The sequence below is a fragment of the Nelumbo lutea genome, chromosome 6 (genome assembly GCF_056320005.1).
Source record: "Nelumbo lutea isolate HS-2025 chromosome 6, American lotus-T2T, whole genome shotgun sequence".
Classification (NCBI taxonomy): Eukaryota; Viridiplantae; Streptophyta; class Magnoliopsida; order Proteales; family Nelumbonaceae; genus Nelumbo; species Nelumbo lutea.
The window spans coordinates 4,465,240-4,488,338 of NC_142689.1; the positions used below are offsets into that span (position 1 = coordinate 4,465,240).

Genomic DNA, 23,099 nt, shown 5'->3' on the forward strand with positions numbered 1-23,099 from the left:
TTCAAATTTCTTACCTTGGCGGGATTTAGAAATCAGAATTGTTCCAGTACAAGTAGTGGTCTAAAGGACATAATCAATGCCAGAAATAAGCCAAACTCATTGAATGACTCCAGCTACTTTGTAGAATTCTTTTGGACTCTTAACTACTGAATTTGCTGTACTCACCAGTTGATATGCGTCGAACTTGAGTTCCCAGGAGTACAGGGCACAGGGCAGCACCAATATTACTTCTGGGTTCTGGGCCTTCTGGCCCCCGCACCATAAAAGTGAATAAAGAAAAGAAATGAAGCCGTTTGGATGTACATTGGCACCTGCTATACTAAAGCAAACGAAGTTAATGGTTAGTAAGCAATGCCATCACGGTCCTTTACGGTGCCCATAAATCAGAAGAGGGCAAACCACAATGATGTATTTTTGTGTTAAAGTTAAAGAGTGTATTATCTTCTTGCCTAGATTAATTCTTACCATACCATTGCAAAACTCAACCGCACTGCAAATTTGCCTCGATTCTACGTTTAACCCTTACCAAACGCAGCTTCAAGGGTTCCATGATCATGAAGGCAAAAGCCTGACCCTAGCATTAGCCAAGAAATTTCTGATTTCACTCGTAGATACCGTCTGTCTGTAGCTTATCTTCTGACGCTAATCAAATCAGAATCGTGCAAAAATTATGAAGTCCGAACAATGAGACTGGTCATGTCCACTGAAGTCTAATCTAATGATCCATGGACCACCTTCAACCATCGATTTAGAGACAGTGCCCAACTAAAAATGAAACCTAGGATTTCTTTGAATCAGAACAGGGGAAGGTCATGGATGAAATAGGTCTATACCTATTCTTTATATTATAAATTTACAGTTTTCAGGTATCATCCACAAACTACATTTAGGGAGAAATCAAGCTCTTGGTTTGACTGCGGTTACTGGGGAGCACAAACAAATGATATTTCACAGAAGAATTTACATAGATATCACATCCATGGAGGTTGAGTTCTGACCGCATTTTTCTTGAACTGATAAAACGAGTTCTATTCCATAGAAAAGAAAATGTTTTAACTTACGCCAAATCTCATTCTCATCTCTTGGAACTCAAGTGACCTTTTTCAGTTAAAAGCACAGTACATTGGATGAGAAACGCAGGAATGACTCCTGGCATGGTACAAGATTAGATTCATTCAAAACTAAAGATGGCACCAACTTTGCCATCAATTCAAGCAGCAGCTACCTTCCTACCATCTTCAATGAAATAAATTGCAGTTTCCGGCACCTGCAAATAACTCAAAATAGAGGTACCTGGTTAGCTTGTGTAACACTGCAACATCCAGATAGGTCTAAGGATCATTTCAACAGAAAAGGCAAAGCCTCTTTGGGCAGACAGCAAATGTGACTAGACAATTAAAAGCCTTTTAATTGTAATTCATATTTATTAGCAAAATAACCTGGTAACTTAGAACATGATTTTAAATTTCAGCAAGATTCTGGTTTTGGATATGCAAAACCAAATGAAATATCAATACAATTCATTTGAATTTACGTTAACTGAAAAATCCAATTTCCATATCAAAATTAATAAAAAAAAGTAAATAATACACAGACATGCAATATATATATATATATAATTTTAGAGGTTGGACGACCATCTATTTTGAATAGATTAAATTGGGCTAAAGGTCCTCCAGGTGGGAATTTAGTTGAGCAGTGCGTGAGATGTTGCATCTTGAGTGAACATACCATTCATTTGCATCAAGTGGTCAACCACTGAGTTCAGTCATAACTTAGCAAGATGTAAAGGTGAGAAGACAGTTATTTTGGATTAGTCTTTTGTGAAGACTGCAGTTAGTACTACTCGCTAGGCCAGGTATTGTAATTTTAAAACTGAGTCACAAATTCACTTTGTGATTAATAAAAGGGGTTTTGCTACCGATCAAGAAAAAAAAATTGATAACTAAAGTAGCATTCCAAAAGTACTTGACACAAATTAGAACGATATGGTGCTTAGGAAAATTACATCAGGCCAGGTCTCTGTAATGAACTCCACGATATCATAGGCTATGTCTCCTTGGACATCGATCTGCTCCTTCTCAGTTGGTCCCTGAAAAGGATTTATCCAGATCATATACATTAGAAATGGAATAAGATAAATGGATAAACATATCATGTTATGTGGTAAAATTCTTCTGCACCTTAACAACAGATGCCCCTGTTGCAAACTTTTTCCCAAGCTTCTTTGAAGCATCACTGAGTTTAATACCTAAAAACATCATCCACTAAAAGGTGAGTTCAAACGTGGTGCCAAAAGGCTTTTAAAACCATTGCAGTATCCTAGTGAATTTTGGGATCACAAAAGCACAAGAATCCATGCGGCTCATTGCTCACCAAAGAGGTCTAACCCTTTCACAACAGTGACACATTTCCTCTTGTTGCGTACAATCTTCTCAATAACAATTTCTTGTTTCTCCTACAAAAGGCACCCATCCACAATGTCATTTTCCTATAATTGATACCAAGATAAAGCATAAGAAGATGAACAGCACAAGGATTTATTACATCTGCACAATAAGAAAATGTGCAACATTCAGGAAACAACAATTCTGACAACACAAAATCCTATACTATTATAAAGGAGTTTGTCAAACTTGGATCACAATCCAAACCGTTTGTTCATACCCAAATACATGTGTTAAAAGATGTAACAACTTACAACCTCTAATATTTATTGTATTGTATTTTTTATTTGAGCAAGTGAAATAATCCAACCAAATGGTTTAACTGTTCAACCCATGATTCAGTGCATCTGGTCCAAGTTTGACAACATTGTCATAAAGAGATTACTGGGGATAGAATGTCATCGATTGCATGATTAGTTGGAACTCGAAAGCCAATTGAACATTATCAATTATATCTCGTAAAATTTGTCTCCCTCTCTCCTAAAATATCTCTTCCTAATAACCTCCCCAAAAATCCTATCTCCCCCCCCCCAACTTTCCCTTGAAATCCTTTTCTCTGATAGCCCTCCCTTCCTCCCTGTCTACCCCATTCTTTTAAGCTGTTTTTGGTTTGAAGGAAAAGGAAAGGGAATGAGCATTGAATAATGCATGCATTTTACATGCCAGCCACTAGTAAAAATAACAACGACTGGACGACTCTAAGCACTTGTATTATGTACTGGTCCACCAAAATATTGGCATTCAATCTCAAATAGAACATAGTAGGAATGGAAAAAATTAATACAAGACAAATAGACAACAAATTTTTCAACTTAAAAAATTTCCAACAGACCCCACCCCCCCGCTAGTGCTGTTCTTTTACCCTGACAATATAATGAAATGCAGCTAAAATCATAAAACCAATCTCTTAATATATTTTAGGAACTTCATATGAACTTGTTTGGGTTTCCCATTGGTATGGCCGATCTTGCACAAACAAGAATATAAGATGTTTAACATCACATTAAACACATGAAGTAATGCAGTTGGGAGAGAAATAAACAGATTGAAAGTTTAACATGCTTGAATCGTTGAGTGCTCAAACATTTTTACATGTCATGTTTATGTATTTTAATTTGAACCAATAAGCTTTTTAAAATATTTAGTTTCTTTTAAAATTTAAGTTTGCATATTTTGAATTAACATTACTTTTAAATTTATTTTGATTTTTTTAATGTTTTTAAATTTTGTGCCTTGCTTTGCACCATGCGCCTCAGGTGCAAAAAGCCCCTTGTGCTTTCTTTATGCCTCACAATTTCAAAACACTGAGAAAGGCCTAAAATAATATAAACTTACGTAGCAAGGCCAAATTCAATACTTAAATAGTTGTCCATACATAAGAAAAATGGCATGATAGGTACAGTTGCTACTAATGTACGTAGCTAGAATCAAAGTACAATTTATAGTAATCAAGTGCACCAGAATGAACTTCCATTACTTCCACATTTGAGGGTGTCCATTAGAATTTTTAAACACCTTTGGTCATCCACCCTAATGAGAGGGTTTCTATGGGAGCTAGGAGAGGAGAAGGACCATAGGGTTAGGTGGGAGATAGTGTGTAGGAGTAAGGAGGAGGGACGTCTGGGAATTGGGAATATAAGGAGTAGAAATCTAGCACTACTAGGGAAATAGTTGTGGAGATTCTCATTGGAGAGAGAAAGACTTTGGGTTAAGATACTGGTTGGTATTCATGGGATGGCAGATAATGGATGGGATTCTGGGATTCTTGCAAGGACTACAAGAGCATCTCCCTAGAAAGCTATTCAAGCTATTTTGCCCTTGTTCTCTTCCTGGATAAGGTATGATGTGCACTCAGCTAACCTCACTAAATTTTGGGAACATATTTGGGTTGGGGACTCCGCTTTGAAAGATCAATTTCCAAGCCTTTTTGCTATCTCTACCATGAAAAATGAACCAGTTTCCTCCTTCCTTGTACCTTCTAATTCACCTTCTGGTTTTGGTTGGAACTTGGGTTTTAGAAAAGCTATCAGGGACACAGTTAGATTGTCTTTCAGCCTTATTATCCATTCTGGATGGGGTTTTCCTTGCTCCAACAAAGGCAGATAATAGAATCTGGACTCTCACTCCTTTGGGGTCCTACACTTGTGCCACCTTCTTTAAGGCCCTATTACCCCCCTCTCCTATTGGTTTGTCCTTCCCGGTTAAAGAGGTGTGGTGTCAACCTATTCCTCCTAAGGTTGGGAGTTTTTGTTGGGAAGCCTTCTTGGAAAGCGTTAATACAGGGGATTTACTTTAAAGAAAAAGACCCAATACATGTTTCTCTCCTAACTGGTGTGTCCTTTGTAAATCTGATGGTGAGTCTGGATACCACTTACTAATTTCTTGTCAATTTGTTAAAGGTATTTGGGAATGGTTTACTTCTTTGTTTGGGTGCAGGTGGACCCCTCTTTTGAATGTGCAAAGTTTATTCGCATCCATGCCTCACTGGACAACAAAAAGGGCCAAGATCATGTGGAGATTGTGTTAGGGCTGCAGTATGTTGGATTGTTTGGGAGGAGAGAAATTCACAGATTTTCTCAGATAAGGAGAGAAGCTTGGAAGCAATCTTGGAGAGTATCCATGTTAGGGTGATACATTGGTTGAAAACTTTAGAACTGTTTACAAACTTCTCAGTTGATCAAATGATAAGAAATTGGAAGGAGATTGCAGATTCAGCTCCGGTGAAGAAGACCTCAAGTTCTTGTTGGACACCTCCACCTCAAGGGTTTACCAAACTGAATTTTGGTGGCAGCAGCATGGATAATCCAGGGCCTTCTGGAACAGGGGGAGTGATAAGAGATGAAAAAGGGAACTTGTTAGCTATGTATTCCGGTCCAATTGGGGTGGGCGATTCTCTAAAGGCTGAGATTCTAGGAGCTCTTGAAGGGATCCAAAGGGCTAAGGACATGCATATTAAAAAACTGATCATAGAAGGTGATTCTGAAATTGTGGTGAATTGGCTAAAAGAGGATAGCTCTAAGCTCTGGATTTACAACAATGAAAAGAGGAAGTTTAAGTGGCTGACTAAGGACATTGAAGTTCATTGCACATGGATAAAAAGAAATGCAAATTCCTTGGCAGATGGGCTAGCTAGACAAGGGGTGAACAAAAACTCTCTTTTGGGCTGTGTTGTAAGTTTTTCATGGTTTGGGTGTACATTGGTATAGTAGGGAGTTAAGATTCTTTAGCTCCTTTTCTATGTGACTTCCTAAGTTCTCAATTATTAATAAAATTTACTGTTATTGATCAAAATATATATATATATATATATAAATTACTGTAATGCTTAAGCCTTAACCATGTTTAAGCACATTGGGTTGGTTCTGGAATCAAGCTCATAAACAATGAGTTGAAGCTGAATGCTATGGCCAACATAACATTTTTTTTATAAATGGAAAAAGGTTTTGTATTACTGTACAGAGGGTGAAACTTGGACAGACCCTCAGAATTTACAAAAATTCTCAACACTATGACAAGTACATAACATCAAAAAATCATTTGATTAACCAAGACTATAATATTTGCATAGAACTCAAGACAATTTAACAGTACAATTTTTTGAGACATCAATAAACTCACAGCATGTCAATTTCACAAAAGGAGAAATTTTATGGACTGTGAACTGTCAAAAAAGGGGAAATTTTATGGACAACATTTTCATCAGGGTATGAATGCAGAACCAAAAAACAAATCATCACCAAACCAGGCAAATAACATGGTGAAGAAAGCCTGAAGATTTATCATCACAAAGACTAAGACTAAAATACAATCTTGGTACCAACTGCCAATAAGATATACGGCAACTGGTACAGGTAGATGAGAATTGAGAACAGAAACCTCAAGCATGAGAGATGGCACACAAAAAATAACTTGAAACTGTACCGATAGAGTATAAATGCAAATTGAAGCCAGATATGAGTCAAAATAAAGCTTACAAAAGACTAATAGTCTATAATGTTCAAAAGCTAAAAATGGTTCACTGTGGTGATTACTTGACAATGAAATGCAACACTTACTTTCTTCTTTATCTTCCCACCAGGAAGTCGTTTTACTTCTTCTTGCTTAGATGTTGAGGTACCTCCTATAGCAACAGAAACAGATGTTCTTACACTCACAAATATTTATAGAAAAGAAACCCAAATATTCTCCAGAATATGACTTCCCATTTCCCTATCCTCCACGTACTCCTGAAACCTCAAATTAGTTGCCAGTCCATATGTTTGTATATGAGAACTTGACATGGACATGGACTGACTCAAAGGGATTCTTCTTCTTTTCCAGGTCTACAGTAAGCAACTACAAACTACAAAGTCTTGGATTCTTAATCCAAATAAGGAATGAATTGTAAATTTCTGATGCTTAGAAAAATAATGCAATCAGTTATGAATAGTTTTAATTATTTAGTGTTGCTTGCATTGAATTCATCATCATCATCAACATCTAATACTTATCCCAACTATATGGGTTCAGTTACATAAATCTTGTTTTGCCATTTGGTTCTGTTTAGTGCCAGGGAATGCCCTAGCATGAGCATAAACCCTGTTGCTTGCATTGAATTATGTTTCTAAATTTAAAGTATTCTCCTTTACATCAATTATTGCCTTACATGTGCTTCCTGTCCTTTTTAATGAACTTTGGTTACTGTAGAGAACACTGATGTGGACCCCACTGCTGTGGTCCCCACTGTGTTCGTATGGCAGCACAGCATCTATTTTTTGTTTGTTATGTCAGTGTTAGTTAGTAGTTATTTCAGTTTGTTGTTACAGCTTGTTATTTCAGCTTTATTATTAGTTTATTTGCCATGTAAGCAATAAGGGCAATTCAGCCCTTTTACAATTAGTCAACATATAAATATTAAAAGTGGGTCGGCAGATCTGAATAATTCGACCCTCTCTCTCTTTTCTAAAAAAACCCTTCATGTGTTTCTGCTTTTCTCCCTCTCTTCTTCTTTTCTTCTTCTGAAATTCTTTTCTTTTACTTTCGAATTCAAGACTGATTGTAGTCTTGTTCAACTACTGTTACTTTCTCTCAAAAAAAAAATATTGCCTTACATGAAATAGAAAAAGTAAACTCACCAAATCTCTGAAACATATTTTGTAAGGCTCAACAGATTGAGTCCAACACATCATGCCTGTATATCACATTGCAACATTTGTGCCCACATTTATGTGCAGTAGCAATACATACAGGATATTATGAAGCAAATCATGATAACAAGATAGAAGACACATTGAGTTTAAAATATCATCATCATAACCATCTAAGCCTCGTCCCAATTTATGGGGATTGAGATTAAATATAATTTCATAAAATTGATTTATGTCCATCCAGTGTCTTAAAAGGTGTGCCAAGGATCACATGCAAGACTCATGTTGTGTGGTGCCCTTTCTGACTTGTTGCTATATTTTGATGGATTAACCTTCACTTTGATGTTCTAATAGGTAGCATACCATATTATACATTGTAATATTATTTTACGAGTATAAACAATTTGGCCCATGTAAGACTTGAACCTACAACTTTACAATCTCCATGTTAACAACACAACACTCTATAGCCAATTGAGCTAAAGAGATTTTGTTTCATTGAGAATTTAGATTTTCATACTGTTATATAATTCATAGGTGATACTTCACCTTCTTAGGCACACACTTCAGGCACACACTTTGCCTTAAATAATTCATAGGTGATAATTCCAGTGATTCTAGTCCTACCCCCGTCCTACCAGGTATGGGTGTCAATTCTTTTTTAGGTACTGACATGTTTGCTATGCCTGTAACAGATATTCCAGCTTCCTATTCAGGAGGTTCTGATGCAAGAGAGAGGGTGAAAGGGGAAGGAGAGAGGGTGTTGGAAGGAAGTAGTAAAGGGGAGGCGGACAGAATTTGGGAGTTGATCTGTACAATGATGGAGGAACTAAAAAAAAATGAAGGATTCTTAGAAAGATGCTATAGCCAAAATAAGTGTGAGCAGGGTAAAATTCTTCCTCAGACATTGGCTGAAAAGGATGGAGAAAAGAAAAAGGATGATTGTTGTATTAGGAGGGGGGGAAGGAACAAAGAAGAAAAAAAGATCTGAAGTGGAAAGGCTAATTTCAGACATTGAGGAGGATTTAAAATTCAGTAGTAGAGGGGATAGGAGGAAAGGCCTACTCCGAAGGGTGATCAAAGACCTACTCCGAAGGGAAAAACCCGATATTGTGCTATTACAAGAATCCAAAATGATGGAATTAGATGGGAGATGGGTGAGGAGTTTTTGGAGGTCTAGAGGTTTAGGTTGGAGCTCGTCTCCTTCTTGGGGAGCCTCGGGGGGGATCGTAACACTGTAGAGGGAGGATGTGGTAGAAGTAGTGGAAGAAATGATAGGCAGATTCTCAGTTTCCATTAAGTGTAAGAATGTAGAGAATGGGTGTGTATGGGTCTTAACCAATGTTTATGGCCCTAATTCCTATAGAGAGAAGAATGAGATGTGGGAGGAACTATATGCAATCAAGGGGCTATGGGATGGCCCTTGGTGCCTGGGCGAGGATTTTAATGTCATTAGATTCTCTGATGAAACCAGTAATCCCCAACAGGTAATTACAACAAGCATGAGGAAATTTAATGGTTTTATTGAAGAATGTGAACTGAAGGAAATATCTCTGCTGCAATCCAGTTACACTTGGTCCAACCTTCAGAAAACCCCTTTGTGTTCGAAGTTGGACAGGTTCTTATTTAACTTTGCCTGGAAGAAGAGTTTGGAAAACTTGGTTGCTAGAGCGTTACCCAGAGTCGCCTCCGATCACTGTCCTATCCAGATAGGTATTAAGTTTTTTCCTATACGACCCAAACCTTTTAGATTCGAAAATATGTGGCTTACCCATCCAGATTTTGTGAAAAAACTGAAGGAATGGTGGGGTGAGGAGGAGAGGGGGGTAAGATGGAAGGGGATCAAGTTTCATAAGAAATTAAAAAGGTTGAGAGCCAAAATAAAAGAGTGGAATAGAGATCATTTTGGTAGAATTGAGGAGCAAAAATTGTGTCTAATCTCTCGAATAGAGAACTTGGATGTAAAGGAATCTCAAAATGGGCTAACCGAGGAGGACAGAGTGTTAAGGAGACAATTGAAAAAGGATTTGGAAGAGGTGTTACTGAGGGAAGAAATCAGTTGGAGACAAAAATTTAGACACAAGTGGATTACGGAAGGCGATGGGAACACTAGATTCTTCCATGATTTAGCAAATGGGAGACGAAGAAAGAATCTTGTGACCAAGCTAGAGATAAGAGGGGAATGATTACCAACCGGGATGACATAGCCAGAAAATTTGTGGACCACTTCAAATCGGTTTATAGAAGACCTTTGAGTGAGAGAGCAGTCGTGGAAGGGGTGGATTGGCCAAGAACTGATGACGGAGTGGCAAGATGGCTGGAAAGGGATTTCGAGGAAGAAGAGATTAATAAAGCTGTCTTTCTAATGGATAGATCCAAAGCTCCAGGTCTAGATGGCTTTACAAGGGGTTTTTATCAAGACTGTTGGGATGTGTTGAAAGAGGATTTAGTTGAAGCCTTTAAGGAATTTGCAGACAATCACACTATAAGCCCTGGAATTAATGTCAGGGGCCTTTCATTCTATCATTAGTGAAACCCAGGGGGCTTTCATTCAAGGGCGACAAATAACATATCAGATCTTAATTGCGAATGAGTGTGTGGAGGAAATGAAAAGGTCTAGTAAGAGAGGTTTCATTTGTAAATTGGATCTTGAAAAGGCCTATGATTTGGTGAACTGGAAGTTTCTATTAGAGGTTATAAAAAACTGTGGATTTGGGAACAAGTGGTGTAGTTGGATTTTTGGGTGTATCAGTACTTGTCACTACTCTATTCTGATAAATGGTATGGTGAGGGACTTTTTTCCAGCTTGAAGGGGTGTCAGGCAAGGGGATCAACTCTCACCCTTCCTTTTTACCTTAGTAGCTGATGTGATTAGTAGGATCATTACTAAGGCTGACAGTGAAGATGCCATTAGGGGTGAGAATAGAGAGACACCAAGTCCCCGTCACCCACCTTCAGTTTGCAGATGACCTAATGATTTTTTGTGAATGAAGTTTTAGCGAAAAGGTAGCAAACCTAAAGGAGCTAATCAAAGGATTTGAAGTATTTCTAATTTGAGTATAAATTTGGAAAAGAGTTGCATAGTGGGTAAAAATTTGGAGGTAGGGGAGGTCAAGGCTAATGCGGAGTGTCTTGAGTGTTCCACCTCTGCTTGGCCTATGTCTTATTTAGGGCTTCCTTTAGGGGCAAATCCTAGGGAGAGTAGATTTTGGACCCCAGTGGTAGAAAAGTTTGAGAAGAGATTAGCCTCATGGAAGAGGAATTATATCTCTTTAGGAGGGAGAATTACCCTAATAAGAGCTACCTTGGCTAACTTACCTACCTATTTTTTGTCTGTTTTTAGGATACCAATTAGGGAAGCTAGGAAACTGGAGAAGTTGATGAGAGATTTCTTATGGGAGCCGGGACAAGAACAAAAGGATCACTTGGCTAATTGGGAAATTGTGTGCAGAAGTAAAGAAGAGGGGGGTTTGGGACTTGGGAGGGTAACTAGAAAAAATCAAGCTCTGTTAGGGAAATGGTTGTGGCGATGATCATTGGAAAGAGAGAGATTGTGGCATGAGGTGGTGGGAAGCATTCATGGGAGGTCAGAGAATGGATGGGATGCTGGTGTATCAAGGCAAGCTAACCTAGCAACACCTTGGAAGGCTATTCACAACACCCTTATTCCTCAATTTTATCAGGTATGAAGTTTGTTCTGGCAACTCTGTCCTTTTTTGGGAGGATATTTGTGTAGGAGACACACCTTTAAAGGATTTGTTTCCTTCGCTATTTTCTGTTTCTTTGTACAAAAAAGAGGTGATCTCAAATTTTGTCTCACCTTTTGGAACACCCTTAGATCCTACTTGGGATTTTGGGTTTCGCAGAGGACTTAGGGATGATGAAATTGATTCTCTTTCTGTTTTGCTTGGTTGTCTTAATCAAGTTTGTTTGGATCCCTCCAAGCCCGATAAGATGGTTTGAACTCCTAGACCCAATGGAACCTTCACTTGTGCTTCTTTCTTCAAGTCCATCTCGCAACCTTCTACTCACCAACCCTTTCCGTCAAAAGAAATTTGGTGCAGGCCAGTTCCCCCAAAAATTATGGCGTTTTGTTGGGAAGTATTCCATGGGAAAGTAAACACTCTAGATAACCTACAAAAGAGAAGACCTTTCCTTTGTATTTCTCCTAATTGGTGTATCCTCTGTAGAGCTCACGGTGAGGATTGTTACCACCTATTAATATATTGTCCCTTTTCTACAGACCTTTGGGCTTGGCTACTTTCGTTGTTTGGAGGTAGTTGGAGTCTACCAACAGAAGTTCACATGCTCTTCAACCATTCTACCTTTTATTGGCCTACAACAATAGGGAGAATTATGTGGAGATGTGCTCGTGCTGCTTTGATTTGGACTCTTTGGGAAGAAAGGAATATTAAAATTTTTCAAGAAAAGGAAAGGAGCAGTCAGGATTTGAAAGACTGTGTGTTAAATAGGGCAATACCTTGGCTGAAGACCTTGGAAATTTTTCATCAATTCTCCTTTAATGACCTTTGGAGAAATTGGTCAGCAGTAGCGAGGTGTTCATCTCTAAAGGACAAATCAACTACAAGCTGGTCTCCTCCAGCCGAAGGCTCACTAAAGTTGAACTTTGATGGAAGTAGCATGGGTAATCCAGGATTATCTGGAATGGGGGTGCTTTGAGAAATGAGAAGGGAGAGATTTTGTTGCTCTGCTCAGGTCCCTTGGGAATTGGGGACTCCATCAGGGCAGAACTTTTAGCTGTTGTACAAGGGGTGCAATTTGCAAACCAGTTGGGGGTACAACACCTAATAATCGAGGGGGGATTCCAAAGTGGTGGTGGGTTGGTTGAAAATTCCTGAAGAGGCTATGTGGCGTTACAAGAATGAAATGAAGAAATTTAGTTGGTTGACAAGGAATATGTTGGTCACTGTACAGTGGGTGGGGAGATCAGCAAATACTTTGTCAGATGTGTTAGCCAAGCAAGGGGTAAATAGAGAAGAATTATTTTGGGCTCAATTGTGATTCTTGCTTTTCTTTCCTAGTTTACTTGTAAGGTTCAAGGAGGGGCTGCAGCTCACGCCTCTCGCTGGGATGTTGTATGAACTCACTCTAAATTTGCTTCTGATTTAATAAATTTATTTTCATCAAAAAACATTGTAGTTGTTGTAGTGGACCTCATAGAAAAAAAGGGCAAAAACAGAAACAAAAGCTATGACTTCAGAACTCTTATTCAAGACTAGAGCATTAACACCATTTTGGACATCACACTAAAGGAGCTGGAGAAACTTCAAATGAGTTTGTCCCAGCCAATGTTATTAAAGACATTTGAGGTGTATGCCTGGAGGTGTGCCTCCAGGGGAGGTGCACTCAAAACGTTCTGAGGCATATGTTGAAGGAAAGGAAAAGAAAAAGTACAAAAAGAAAGGACTCCTCTTCCTCCTCCTCTTGAGGAGGCTTAGACCTTGAGCTTTTGCACTCTGAACTACACTTCATTTCATGGATCCGCATTTTAGAACATTGGTCCCAGCTTGTAGATTTTAATAGTGAATACCAGCCAATAACTATGTAATTATCCTTTAAAATGCAGTCTGCCAAATATTTTAGGGCGGAAATGTGTTTCAGACTAAAATAAACACTAAATTGGTGGCATAGGCAAATACCAATCGGAAATTTTCTAGAAATATGTAATGGAAATAAAACATTCTTTCTCGTCCATAGTTGTCAAAATCATACAATTTATAATTCCCAAGGGTTTCAATTTGAATCTTATATATGAATCCTTTTCTTAGAAAATCTTATGGTTACTCTTTGAATCTTATAATTTGGTTCATGAATCTTAAAATTTATATGATTCATGTGGCTTCATTCTCTACTTTAATGTTACTTTTCTTTTAGTATTTTTTTCAAGAGGCGCTGATTTTAAAACTCTTACTAGAACAAGATTTATTTAGGTTATTTAACTATTTAGAAACATTGTTTTGTTTTCAATAATATGTATGTTAAATTAAAGAGACATTAATATAAGTAGATTAATTGACTTTGAAGTCAAACTTAATTATGTTTGCTTTTTTTAATATTTTTGATAGATTTTCAAAAATAAAAATAATCTTACAATTTACAATATAATTATGATTTTCAGAACATTTAGCACACATCATGATTACGGATGCTCTTAAAACATCTGTGGCTAAAGGAAGGACAAAGCACGTATTATTACTTCTCTAATACAGTTAATATTTGCGCCTGAGTCTATTAAGGCTACTACTGAAAATTTGTAATCTTTGATTCTGATTGTAATTTTAGAATACCACTTTTGATATTTAACTTCTTCTAAAGAGTATATAAACTCTTCATCGTTTCCGATAAATTCAGCGGAAACCTGTTCTAATGATTTCTCTGATTGGTTTTCCTAGAATTTTTCGGTTTCTAATTGGTCGACCCTTAGTTTGAGGGTTTTTAGCTCTCTTTTTAGTTGATTGACTTCTTCCCGTAGATCTTGTATTGTAGGAGGTCGGGAAGTCTTTGCTTGAGACCTTTTAATTAGTTATCTCTAAGAAATTATATTCTTTTCATCCAGCAGCTGTTTAGGTATCTCTTTCTTGGTTCTTTCAGCTTTATTTTGTAAGGTTGTGAGCAAATATCATTCTTCTGAGGAGGTAGAGGATTCTCTTGTTAAGACCTCTGGTTCACTTTCTTCTTCTAATTCATTGAGTTTCTTGGTGGTGTTTTTATTTTTAAAACACTTGTTAGCATAATGTCCCTTTTGCCCGCCTTTAAAACAAGTTGGAGCTGCAGCTTTTCTGGTTTTAGAAAACTTCTTATGGTTCTTGTAAGGCTTCCTTTCCGTTTTGTAAAAGTTTATCTTCTTTTTCTTTTGAACCATTCGGAAGTGGAGGGTTCAGGAGCCATTCCAAACTGATAGCAAAAGTCTCCTAATTCTCTTTTAGAATTAAGTTTTTCATTTTTAACTTGTCTTTTTAGTTTCAGATCATTACATACTTCTAATCCTATTTGATTTACTACTTGGATTAGATATCCATAGGAGTAATTGGAGTACAAGATTCTACCACCTCCTTTTCGCCTAAGGTAATTCCTAACCTTTTCAACAAATACTGGCGGAAGTTCGGCAATAAATTGTTTTTTCCAGAAATCTTGTCTGGAGTTGGTCAATCTATGTACTTTGGATAAAAACACATCTTTATATCATCTAAAATCAGATAAGGTTTTGCATTTAAGATTTATTAATTGTTCTCTAATCCTTTCACTCATATCATATGAATTTCCTATGAACTGGCTTAGGATGTTAAGGATTAAAGTCATCACTGCATCAGATATTGGTTGTCCTTAACTAAGGATCCTATCTCCATCTTCATCTCTTTTCACTGCATTAAGGATGTAATTTCTTTCTCCTTCGGTGAGGTAATTGTTCCACCATCCTTTTAATTGTCCTGTAAAGGATTCAGTGATAACAGTGGCTATCACCTTTTCATCATTACCAGCCAATTTGCTGGCACAAGCATACATAGTCATGTGTGCTATCGTATCATGAATCTAATATTCAGATTTGCCGTCTAAATTCCATGCATAGAATGTATTCCAATTATATCCTACTTGAGGTTTCATTGGTTCTTCAAAGAGAAGATCAACTGGGGTATTCCTCTTATAATAAGGCTTTCTACTATGGTAGGAGAGTTTATTTATCTCCGGATTTTTAATGGGTTCATCCTCGGCTACAGACTCATTATTTGAATCTTCTCCCATGAAATTCACTGATCGGGAGTCTGATAAACCATCCTCTATTTTGCTTTTAAAAGATCTAGAAGTTTCTCCCTTTTCCCAGTTTGAGGAAGATATCAATCTTGATGATAATTCTTGATAGCTTATTTTTGACAGATCTGATGGGGTTGTTTTGATTTTCATATTTTCAGCGAAACTTGGCATGATTGCCATGGGTTTTTCTTTTTTAACTATTGTTCTGGATTTAGAAATTTCTAATGAGCTCAACAAAGATTCTATCTTGTTGGTTTGTTTTCCTAGAACATTTAAGCATATATTTGTATAATTATTTTGCTTTATTATTTGAGAACAATGTTCGGGTTTGACCTTTTCAGATTCTTTTATTATCATTGAATTTTTTATTGGGCTAGCTATAAGCTCATCCTTTCTAATCTTTACTGCTTCCAAGGGTGGATGTATTGATTCCACAATTTATCCTGTTGTTGCGGTCTTCCAGGCTTTAGACAATTTTTCTGTAACACATAACTCTAGTTCTTCAAAGGGAGGTTGCAAGAGTTGGTTTTATTTTGCAAACCAATCCCAGAAAGGGATATTTTCTTTCACCTTCATCATGTCATCGTACCATATTTCTCTGATACGATCTCTTTCTTCCTTAGTAAATTTTTTAAAGAACCATTTTTTCTTTAAAGGTTGTACGTTGAAGTCTAACCTAATAAGGTCTTTATCTATTTGGAACTCGTCTTCTATTTCCAACATGTTAATTTCAAAATCCGCCTCTATAGGCTCATAGGATTTTACTGATGGATTTTCTCTTCGGGTTGTCTGATAGTCCAACGGTGAATTATTTGTTATTGGAGTTTCATAGGTAGCATAAATAATTCCTGAAGGAGGACATGCCAGGTCTACCGATCTCCTGGACCTTGTGTCCATTGATTTGGCATACGTAGCCGCGACGACGTCGAGGCTCTTCTTAAACCTGAGTTCTATAGACCCATCTTGTTCACTGAATATGGATGCTAATTCAGTGGATTCGATAGGACTAGGAGGCTCTACTTTAGAGAATGACCAACTTTCCGGAATTTTCACTTCATTCCAATTGATCTGCCTAAGAATTGTAACATTATTCTTAGCATTGGTCAGGAATAGGGTAGCCACTCCCCTATTCTCTATGATCCTGGTATTATGACAGATAGTATTCATGGTCTTGAAGTAGACTCTATACACTAACGCTATATTTTCTGATCCTGGTTTCATGTCGAAACCTTGGGTCTGAATCCTAAGAGTTAAGGCTTCATGGATTCCCAGATCTATTAGTGATACAGAAAAATTTGGGAAGAAATTGAAATAGATTGGCCCTTGACGAAGGCTTCCTTCTATTACCCCTAATAAGGAGTCACTGAATCTGTTATGTCTAGAATCGGTAAGACAGGCTAAAGCAGTTGTTTGTAATCCCATCCTGGTTAATGGTTTGATGGTAACTTGTATTAAGCCAAAATGTATAAAATTACAGTTAGACTTTCTCTTATAAGTCTCTATTACCTTCTTATCTACGAGAGAAAAACTCTCTGCTTCGTTTCCTAGGGCGATTGTTCTTTTCACAATCCTAATATTTAGGTATGTTTTTAGGCTGAATATTCCCTTTTTGTATATTTTAGATGGTGCAATCTTTGGGATAGTCCAGCTATGTAAAGATTTTTCTATATTATCGCAGCTTACTTCTTCCATAATTTTTTAGGGACATGGATTTCGCTAAGGATGTCCTACTACTACTTTCTCCAAAGTTTTTGGGGGAACTAGAGGCGGTCCTAAATAACTTTATCTTATCCTTTTACTTCATCAAATATGGTAAGTCAACTTTCACGTCCCTCACTCTTCGGCCTACAACGCGACTACGACCTTGGCTCAAGGGTTCTAACCTTGGTAAAACTGGCAAGTGTCTAGGTTGTCTAACTGGGGTTCTAGCCTAGTGATATCTCCGAAGAAGCTACAATCTTTGGGTTCTAGCCAAGGCATAAGGTTAATATGGAAGATAGAACATAAAGGGATCAAGAGCTTTGGAAATTATAGCTAAAAAATGAGAGATTTAGGGATCAAAGGCTTTGATAGCAAATGGGGTGTGAACAATATATAATAATAATAATAGTAGTAGTAGTAGTAGTAGTATGTAAGACCTTTGCAATTGAACTGAAAATGAATTGCAAAGGTTGGTTCATAACTATGTTTTAGTTTTTTGGTAGAAATGGAAAACAAATGATCTGTGTACCGGAAGGGAAAAGGAAGAGTGGGTGGATGGCCTTTGTGGAGAAGTTACAAGAGTTCTTTGTTGCCTCGGCTAGAAAGAAGGCAGAGGATGTGAAGATATCTGGTCTGAAGTCCAAGGGTCATGGCAGTAAGAGCCAGGAGGAGGGAGGTATGGTAGAGACTACTGGGAGTGTTAACACAAGGCTCTGGGTCTCCAGGTTTGGTAGTTGCTTGCACCTCAAATCACTAGAGAATATGGGTAGGAGCAAGGACGGATGAAATGGAAAAAAAGAATGATCTTAGTGGCTGATAAGGGAGTCAAAGACTGGAAGGAAGTATTGAATGCAGTTGTAGGGAAGTTAGGTTTGGGCAATGAAGCAATGTTAATCCCGTTTACAGAAAATAAGGCCATTCTTGATGTAGACGGCCAAGAGTTAAGCTTAAAAGCAATGGCTGTGGGCAGTGGCATTATACAAGTCCAGAATTGGAGACCAAGCTGTAATGAAGTGGAAGTTCAAAATGGGGGCACCCGGCTGAAGCTTGTTGGCCTTCCTTTCAACCTCTAGCAGGACTCTGCTCTTTTTTTTTTATCAATAAGCAGAACTCTGCTCTTGAACAAATTGCTCATAGCTTCAGAGGAGTGCAGTTGCAGGCTAATAAAAATCATCTGGATGCCGTTGAGATGAAGGTTCCTGGAATCAAGCATGAAAAACTGCCTAGGGTCTTCAAGATATGCTCAGATGGGGTGTGGTATAAGGTGTGGGTGGCTTCAAAAGTTGAGCAGGCGTGGTGGGGAAGAACTCCCAAGGTTGAAGACAAAGGTGAGGTGGTAGGGTGGTGGACACATGGAAGAATGAGATTGGGGTGTGAAAAAGATTTGTAGGGGGAAATTAAATTGGCACATATTTAGTCGTCTGGGGTAAACCAAACGACACGCATGCCAGTAAAGGAATTTAATTCAAATTTAATAAACTTGAATTTAGTCAAAGCGGGCCACCTCTCTTATGCTGATGTGGCGAAGGGATTAGATGGATGTTGCAGTCAAAACGCTTGGTCTAAACCGGTGTTGGGCGGGCCAAATAATAAATCGAGTTTTAATTTTAAGTACTTAAAGGATCACGTGGGTCGAGACAAGGGGTTGGAAATTGTTTCAAAGCTCGATACGACATTCTTCAGAAAAACCGAATCCAAGGTACGCAAGAAAGAGAAATGAAGAGAGGGAAGAACTGGGCAAAGGCTGCGTGCACTTAGCGCAGATGAGGAAGATCTGGGAGAGAGTTTAAAGGGTGGAACCAGCATGGGAAGTGTGAATGACGAAGGTGGATGCGATGTGGGTGAGATGGGCCTGCTGAATGCTGAAAGTCTTTTTTCAAGAAGGCTTGGAGGAAAAATAGATCTCTACTCCAGACGGCCAAGAAGGTATGACAAGGAATGGAAGCAGACTTGGGACTCATGAAGTAAATGGGACTAAGGACAACAGCCGAAATAACCCACTCTCAAAACTTCAGATCGGGCAAGGTGTAAAAGAAGTGGTAAACCGGGGGAACTTGCGGCAAAGCAAAAATGTACTAATATGGGCTGAACCAAGGGCTGAGAGGAGAGATTGCCATGGTGCCCAAAGGACAGAAGGGCTTTCCAACCAACCTCAGGAGACAGTATTTTACCAATCCTCTAAACATGAAAGGGGGGCTGGGAACAATGCCACGTGTACCTCTCCCACTTGTTGATCAAACCCAGGTATGATTTGAACTCAAGCAACTCCATAAAATTTTGGGAACAAATGTGGGTGGGGAATGCACCTCTTAAGGACCAGTTTCCTTCTTTGTATGCTCTTTTGATTTTAAATATGAGCCAGTTTCCTCTTTTTTGAACCCATCCTCTTCCATTTCTGGGTTTGGTTGGAATTTGGGTCCGAGAAGGGCTGTGAAGGACTCAAACCTAGACAATATCTCATGTCTCCTCTCTATTCATGATAATGTTTTCTTGGACCCTTTTAAGGATGACTCCAGAATCTGGACCCCCACCCCTACTGGTTCTTTCTCCTATGCCTCTTTCTTTAAAGTACTAAACTAGCCCACCAATCCTATAACCCCCCCCCCTTTCCCTGTTAATGAGGTTTGTTGGAGAGGCTTTCTGGAAAGAATCAACACTAGTGATCTGCTCCAAAAGAAGAGACCCAATACTTGTTTGTCCCCTCATTGGTGTGTTCTTTGTAAAGCTGATGGGGAGACCGGTTTTCATCTTCTGGTGTCTTGCCATTTTGCAAAGTCTATTTGGGAGTGGGCTTGCTCTCTTTTTGGGTGTACCTAGATTCCTCCTTCGAATTTGCAAGGCCTTTTTTATCCTTCTTTTTTCAGGTGGCATATGAAAAGGGGAAGGACTATGTAGAGAGGACTGAGGGCAGTAGTATGTTGGTCTTTGTGGGAAGAAAGAAATTCCGGAATCTTCTTTGATGTAGAGACTAGAGAGAGGTGTTGAAGAGTTGAGGACCCTGATCCACATAAGGGTTATTCAGTGGATGAAGTCCCTAGAGATCTCCACAGAATATACAGTGGATGATATGCTGAGGAAGTGGGGTGAGATTGCTAGTTGTACCCTGACTAAAGCTAAGATTGGGGGTGTCTTGGACTCCCCCACCTGCGGGCTTCATAAAACTAAACTTTGATGGAAGTAGCATAGGCAACCCCGAACAATCAGGGATTGGGGGTGTCTTCAGGGATGAGAATGGGGTCGTTTCTGCCATGTTCTCAGGCCCAATTGGAGTGGGTGACTCTCTCAGAGCTGAAATCCACGCAGTTATGGAAGGTGTCCAGAAAGCTAGGGAGATGAATATCAAAAAACTTATAATTGAAAGAGACTCGGAGGTGATGGTTGGGTGGCTGAACAAAGAAGAGAGTAGTTTATGGAGTTATAGTAACTTGAAGAGGAAATTCAGATGGCTGGTTCGAGAAATGGAAGTTAAAATCAGTTGGGTAAAAAGATCAGCTAATTCTTTTGCTGATGGGTTAGCTAAACAAGGGGTGGACAGGGATGTCATGTTTTGGGCACAGATGTAATTTAATTTTTCTCTTCTTATGTTCTCTCTTTCTCTCTTGTTTCTTCTCTTGGAGCTCATAATGTAGTTGGAAGATTAGAAAGTCTGTCTTCCTCTTTATAATTATTGTGATAATTAATGAATTGTGTTATTGATAAAAAAAAACTATACTCTGAAAAGGGGTTCTTTTCAGAGCTTAAGAAAAACAAGAAAAAAAATGAAACAAGGTTTATTCTAGAAGGCTATTGCTCTTTCATATTGTTACAGCATTTGCAAAAGACTCTTGCAAATTAAATCGAGGTTTTGGCTTCTGGTGACATAAGGCAACTGTATCAGTAAATGTTGATGATTGATCGGGAACGAGATACTGAAGACAGGAGGTAGAAGGCTTTGAGTTAGAGCTCAGAAGACGAGACTTGAAATGAGCATTCTAACATTTTCGCAACGAAAACTCAAATTGGGCAAATGATATCACAGGTAGAAAAGAGGAAGTCATTTTCCAGCAAAGAGAGGCAAGTGAGAAAACGGATGTGCTGGAGAAACTTTGTTGCCTGAACGCCAAACACAAGGGCTCTGTTTGATTAAGCAGAAAACCAAATTCTGAAGTAATCAAACGAATGAGAAGCACGAAACACCTATATCGACTCAGCTGAAGCTTTTATCTTTCATATAGGAAAATTAACACAAATGTTATAAGAAATGTTATCTTATTATTCGAACTTTCAAGTTTGATTCGTAAAGATCCAGACTTCAAAAGTATTCAATCCTTCTCTCAGATTTCCCATGCCTATGTTATAAATTGCAAATGAGAAGGCAAAAGAACAGAGAAAAGGACAGAGGGGATCGACGATCGGTACAAAATCATCAGACGGTGCCAGGAAACAAGAACGCATAGATGAGCAAATAAAAGAAGCTTTAAAAGCAAGAAGGAAATTTGGAGTACCCGAACGAGTTACAGTAGCAGCAACGTCACCGCCACCGGAAGAAATTCCAACGGATTGGAGCTGCTCGGAAACCTTATCGACCTGCTTGTTATTGCGGTCTGCATGTTAAGTGTTAACAATCATAAGATTAACAGTGATTGGGGGGTTCATCTATCCACGAAGAGATTAAGAAAAGAAAAAGAATAGAAAGGAAGTACCTTTAAGAAGATCGGGGTAAAGTTCAGGAGCATTTTCGATCAACCAGGGCTTGCATTTCTCAAAGTCAGGTCCAAATTCGCAATACTCAGCAGGGAGACTGCAAACAGGACAGTACAGAACGCGAACCGGCTGGGGTTTCTCCGCCATTAAAACTCTCACTTGCTTTTGAAACTGTCTGTCTCGGCCTCTGTCTATATGTATTTATGGCTTGACGGAGTGCTTTCCATCCTTCTCCTAAACGCTAAAACACAGGGAATGGAAATGCAAATCTAACAAGGTTGAGAGTTGAGACGAGTTCGATCGAACTATTTGAACACTAGAACAGTTCAGAGATCAGAGCCTCTAACCGTGGGCCGTGGCTTCTTGGGCGGGCTACACGTCCAGAGAATCATGGCCGAGAGTCCGAGACCCACAACTTTATTAAGTCCTAAGTCCAAACCAAGAGAACCCTCTGGGCCTCTGGCAAATGTATATATCTAAACGATGAGCTATAACCCGCCTAATGAGAATCACTTTTTAATCAATTGTCTTATCTTAACCTAAAACTATAAACTAGTTTTCACCTATATCATATGGAATCATGGAAACAGATAAGCATTCCGTAGGTGGGGCTGTAAACTAAAACCATTGACCGCTCTTTAACCTAAAAATCTAAAATCATTAAAGAAGTCACAAAAGGCAGATCCACAGATGGAAACCTGGTTCTGTTGGGCTTGGGTTGAGCCGTTGAGGCCTTGGCTAACGCAAGATTAGCCCAACCCAATCGGTCTTTGGGGTTTCTCCCAATCCTACATTCCTACTATTACATTTTTATGCCACTAGGTATTTGTGAAAAGTGATTATATGCTGTATATGATTTTCGATTTTCGTAGCCAGGCTAGACCAGACCTATCCTGGCTCACCCTGTATTAGGTAGGAAGAAAAAGAAAAAGAATAAAAGATGTTGTTTTAAGTTTGTCTTAGGGTGCTGAATTCAATGACTTATTGACTTGCCTTTTAGCAGATGAAATAATCAAGGATACAGTAAGTAAACAACCCAACGAGTTCATAATCTCCCTGATAACTTATTCACTGAATGAAAAGGCAATAAGTAATTCGCTTCAACCACTTCAGTCTTCAGGTAAATTCAAGTGGCCCCTAAAGCTATGTTTGTTTTGAAGGAAAAAGTAGGAAAAGGTAGGGAAACCTTTACATATCTTGTATACATTTCTTTACCTTTCCCTACATTTTCCTTCAAACCAAACATAGCCTAATGGAGAGTACGGGTCATAATTTTTTATTGACATGGCTGCAACAAAATTTCCATTATCCGTCCTCACAAGTCACACCACCCCAAAATACGAAACTATAGGACTGATAGAACTAACCGCCC

The 23,099-nt window shown here is 38.5% G+C and overlaps 1 protein-coding gene across 1 annotated transcript; it reads right to left on the bottom strand.

The window, feature by feature from the left end:
* Window positions 1–1,002: 1,002 nt before the first annotated feature.
* On the bottom strand, window positions 1,003–22,172 carry LOC148846938 (translation machinery-associated protein 22-like). The gene is made up of 7 exons (XM_088952381.1): window positions 21,727–22,172; window positions 21,529–21,627; window positions 6,503–6,567; window positions 2,377–2,458; window positions 2,184–2,251; window positions 2,009–2,092; window positions 1,003–1,267 (listed from the first exon to the last, which is right to left on the bottom strand). The coding sequence occupies exons 1-7, from the start codon at window positions 21,872–21,874 to the stop codon at window positions 1,211–1,213; spliced, it is 603 nt and encodes a 200-aa protein (XP_088808507.1). The 5' UTR covers window positions 21,875–22,172; the 3' UTR covers window positions 1,003–1,210.
* Between the last annotated feature and the right edge of the window lie 927 nt (window positions 22,173–23,099).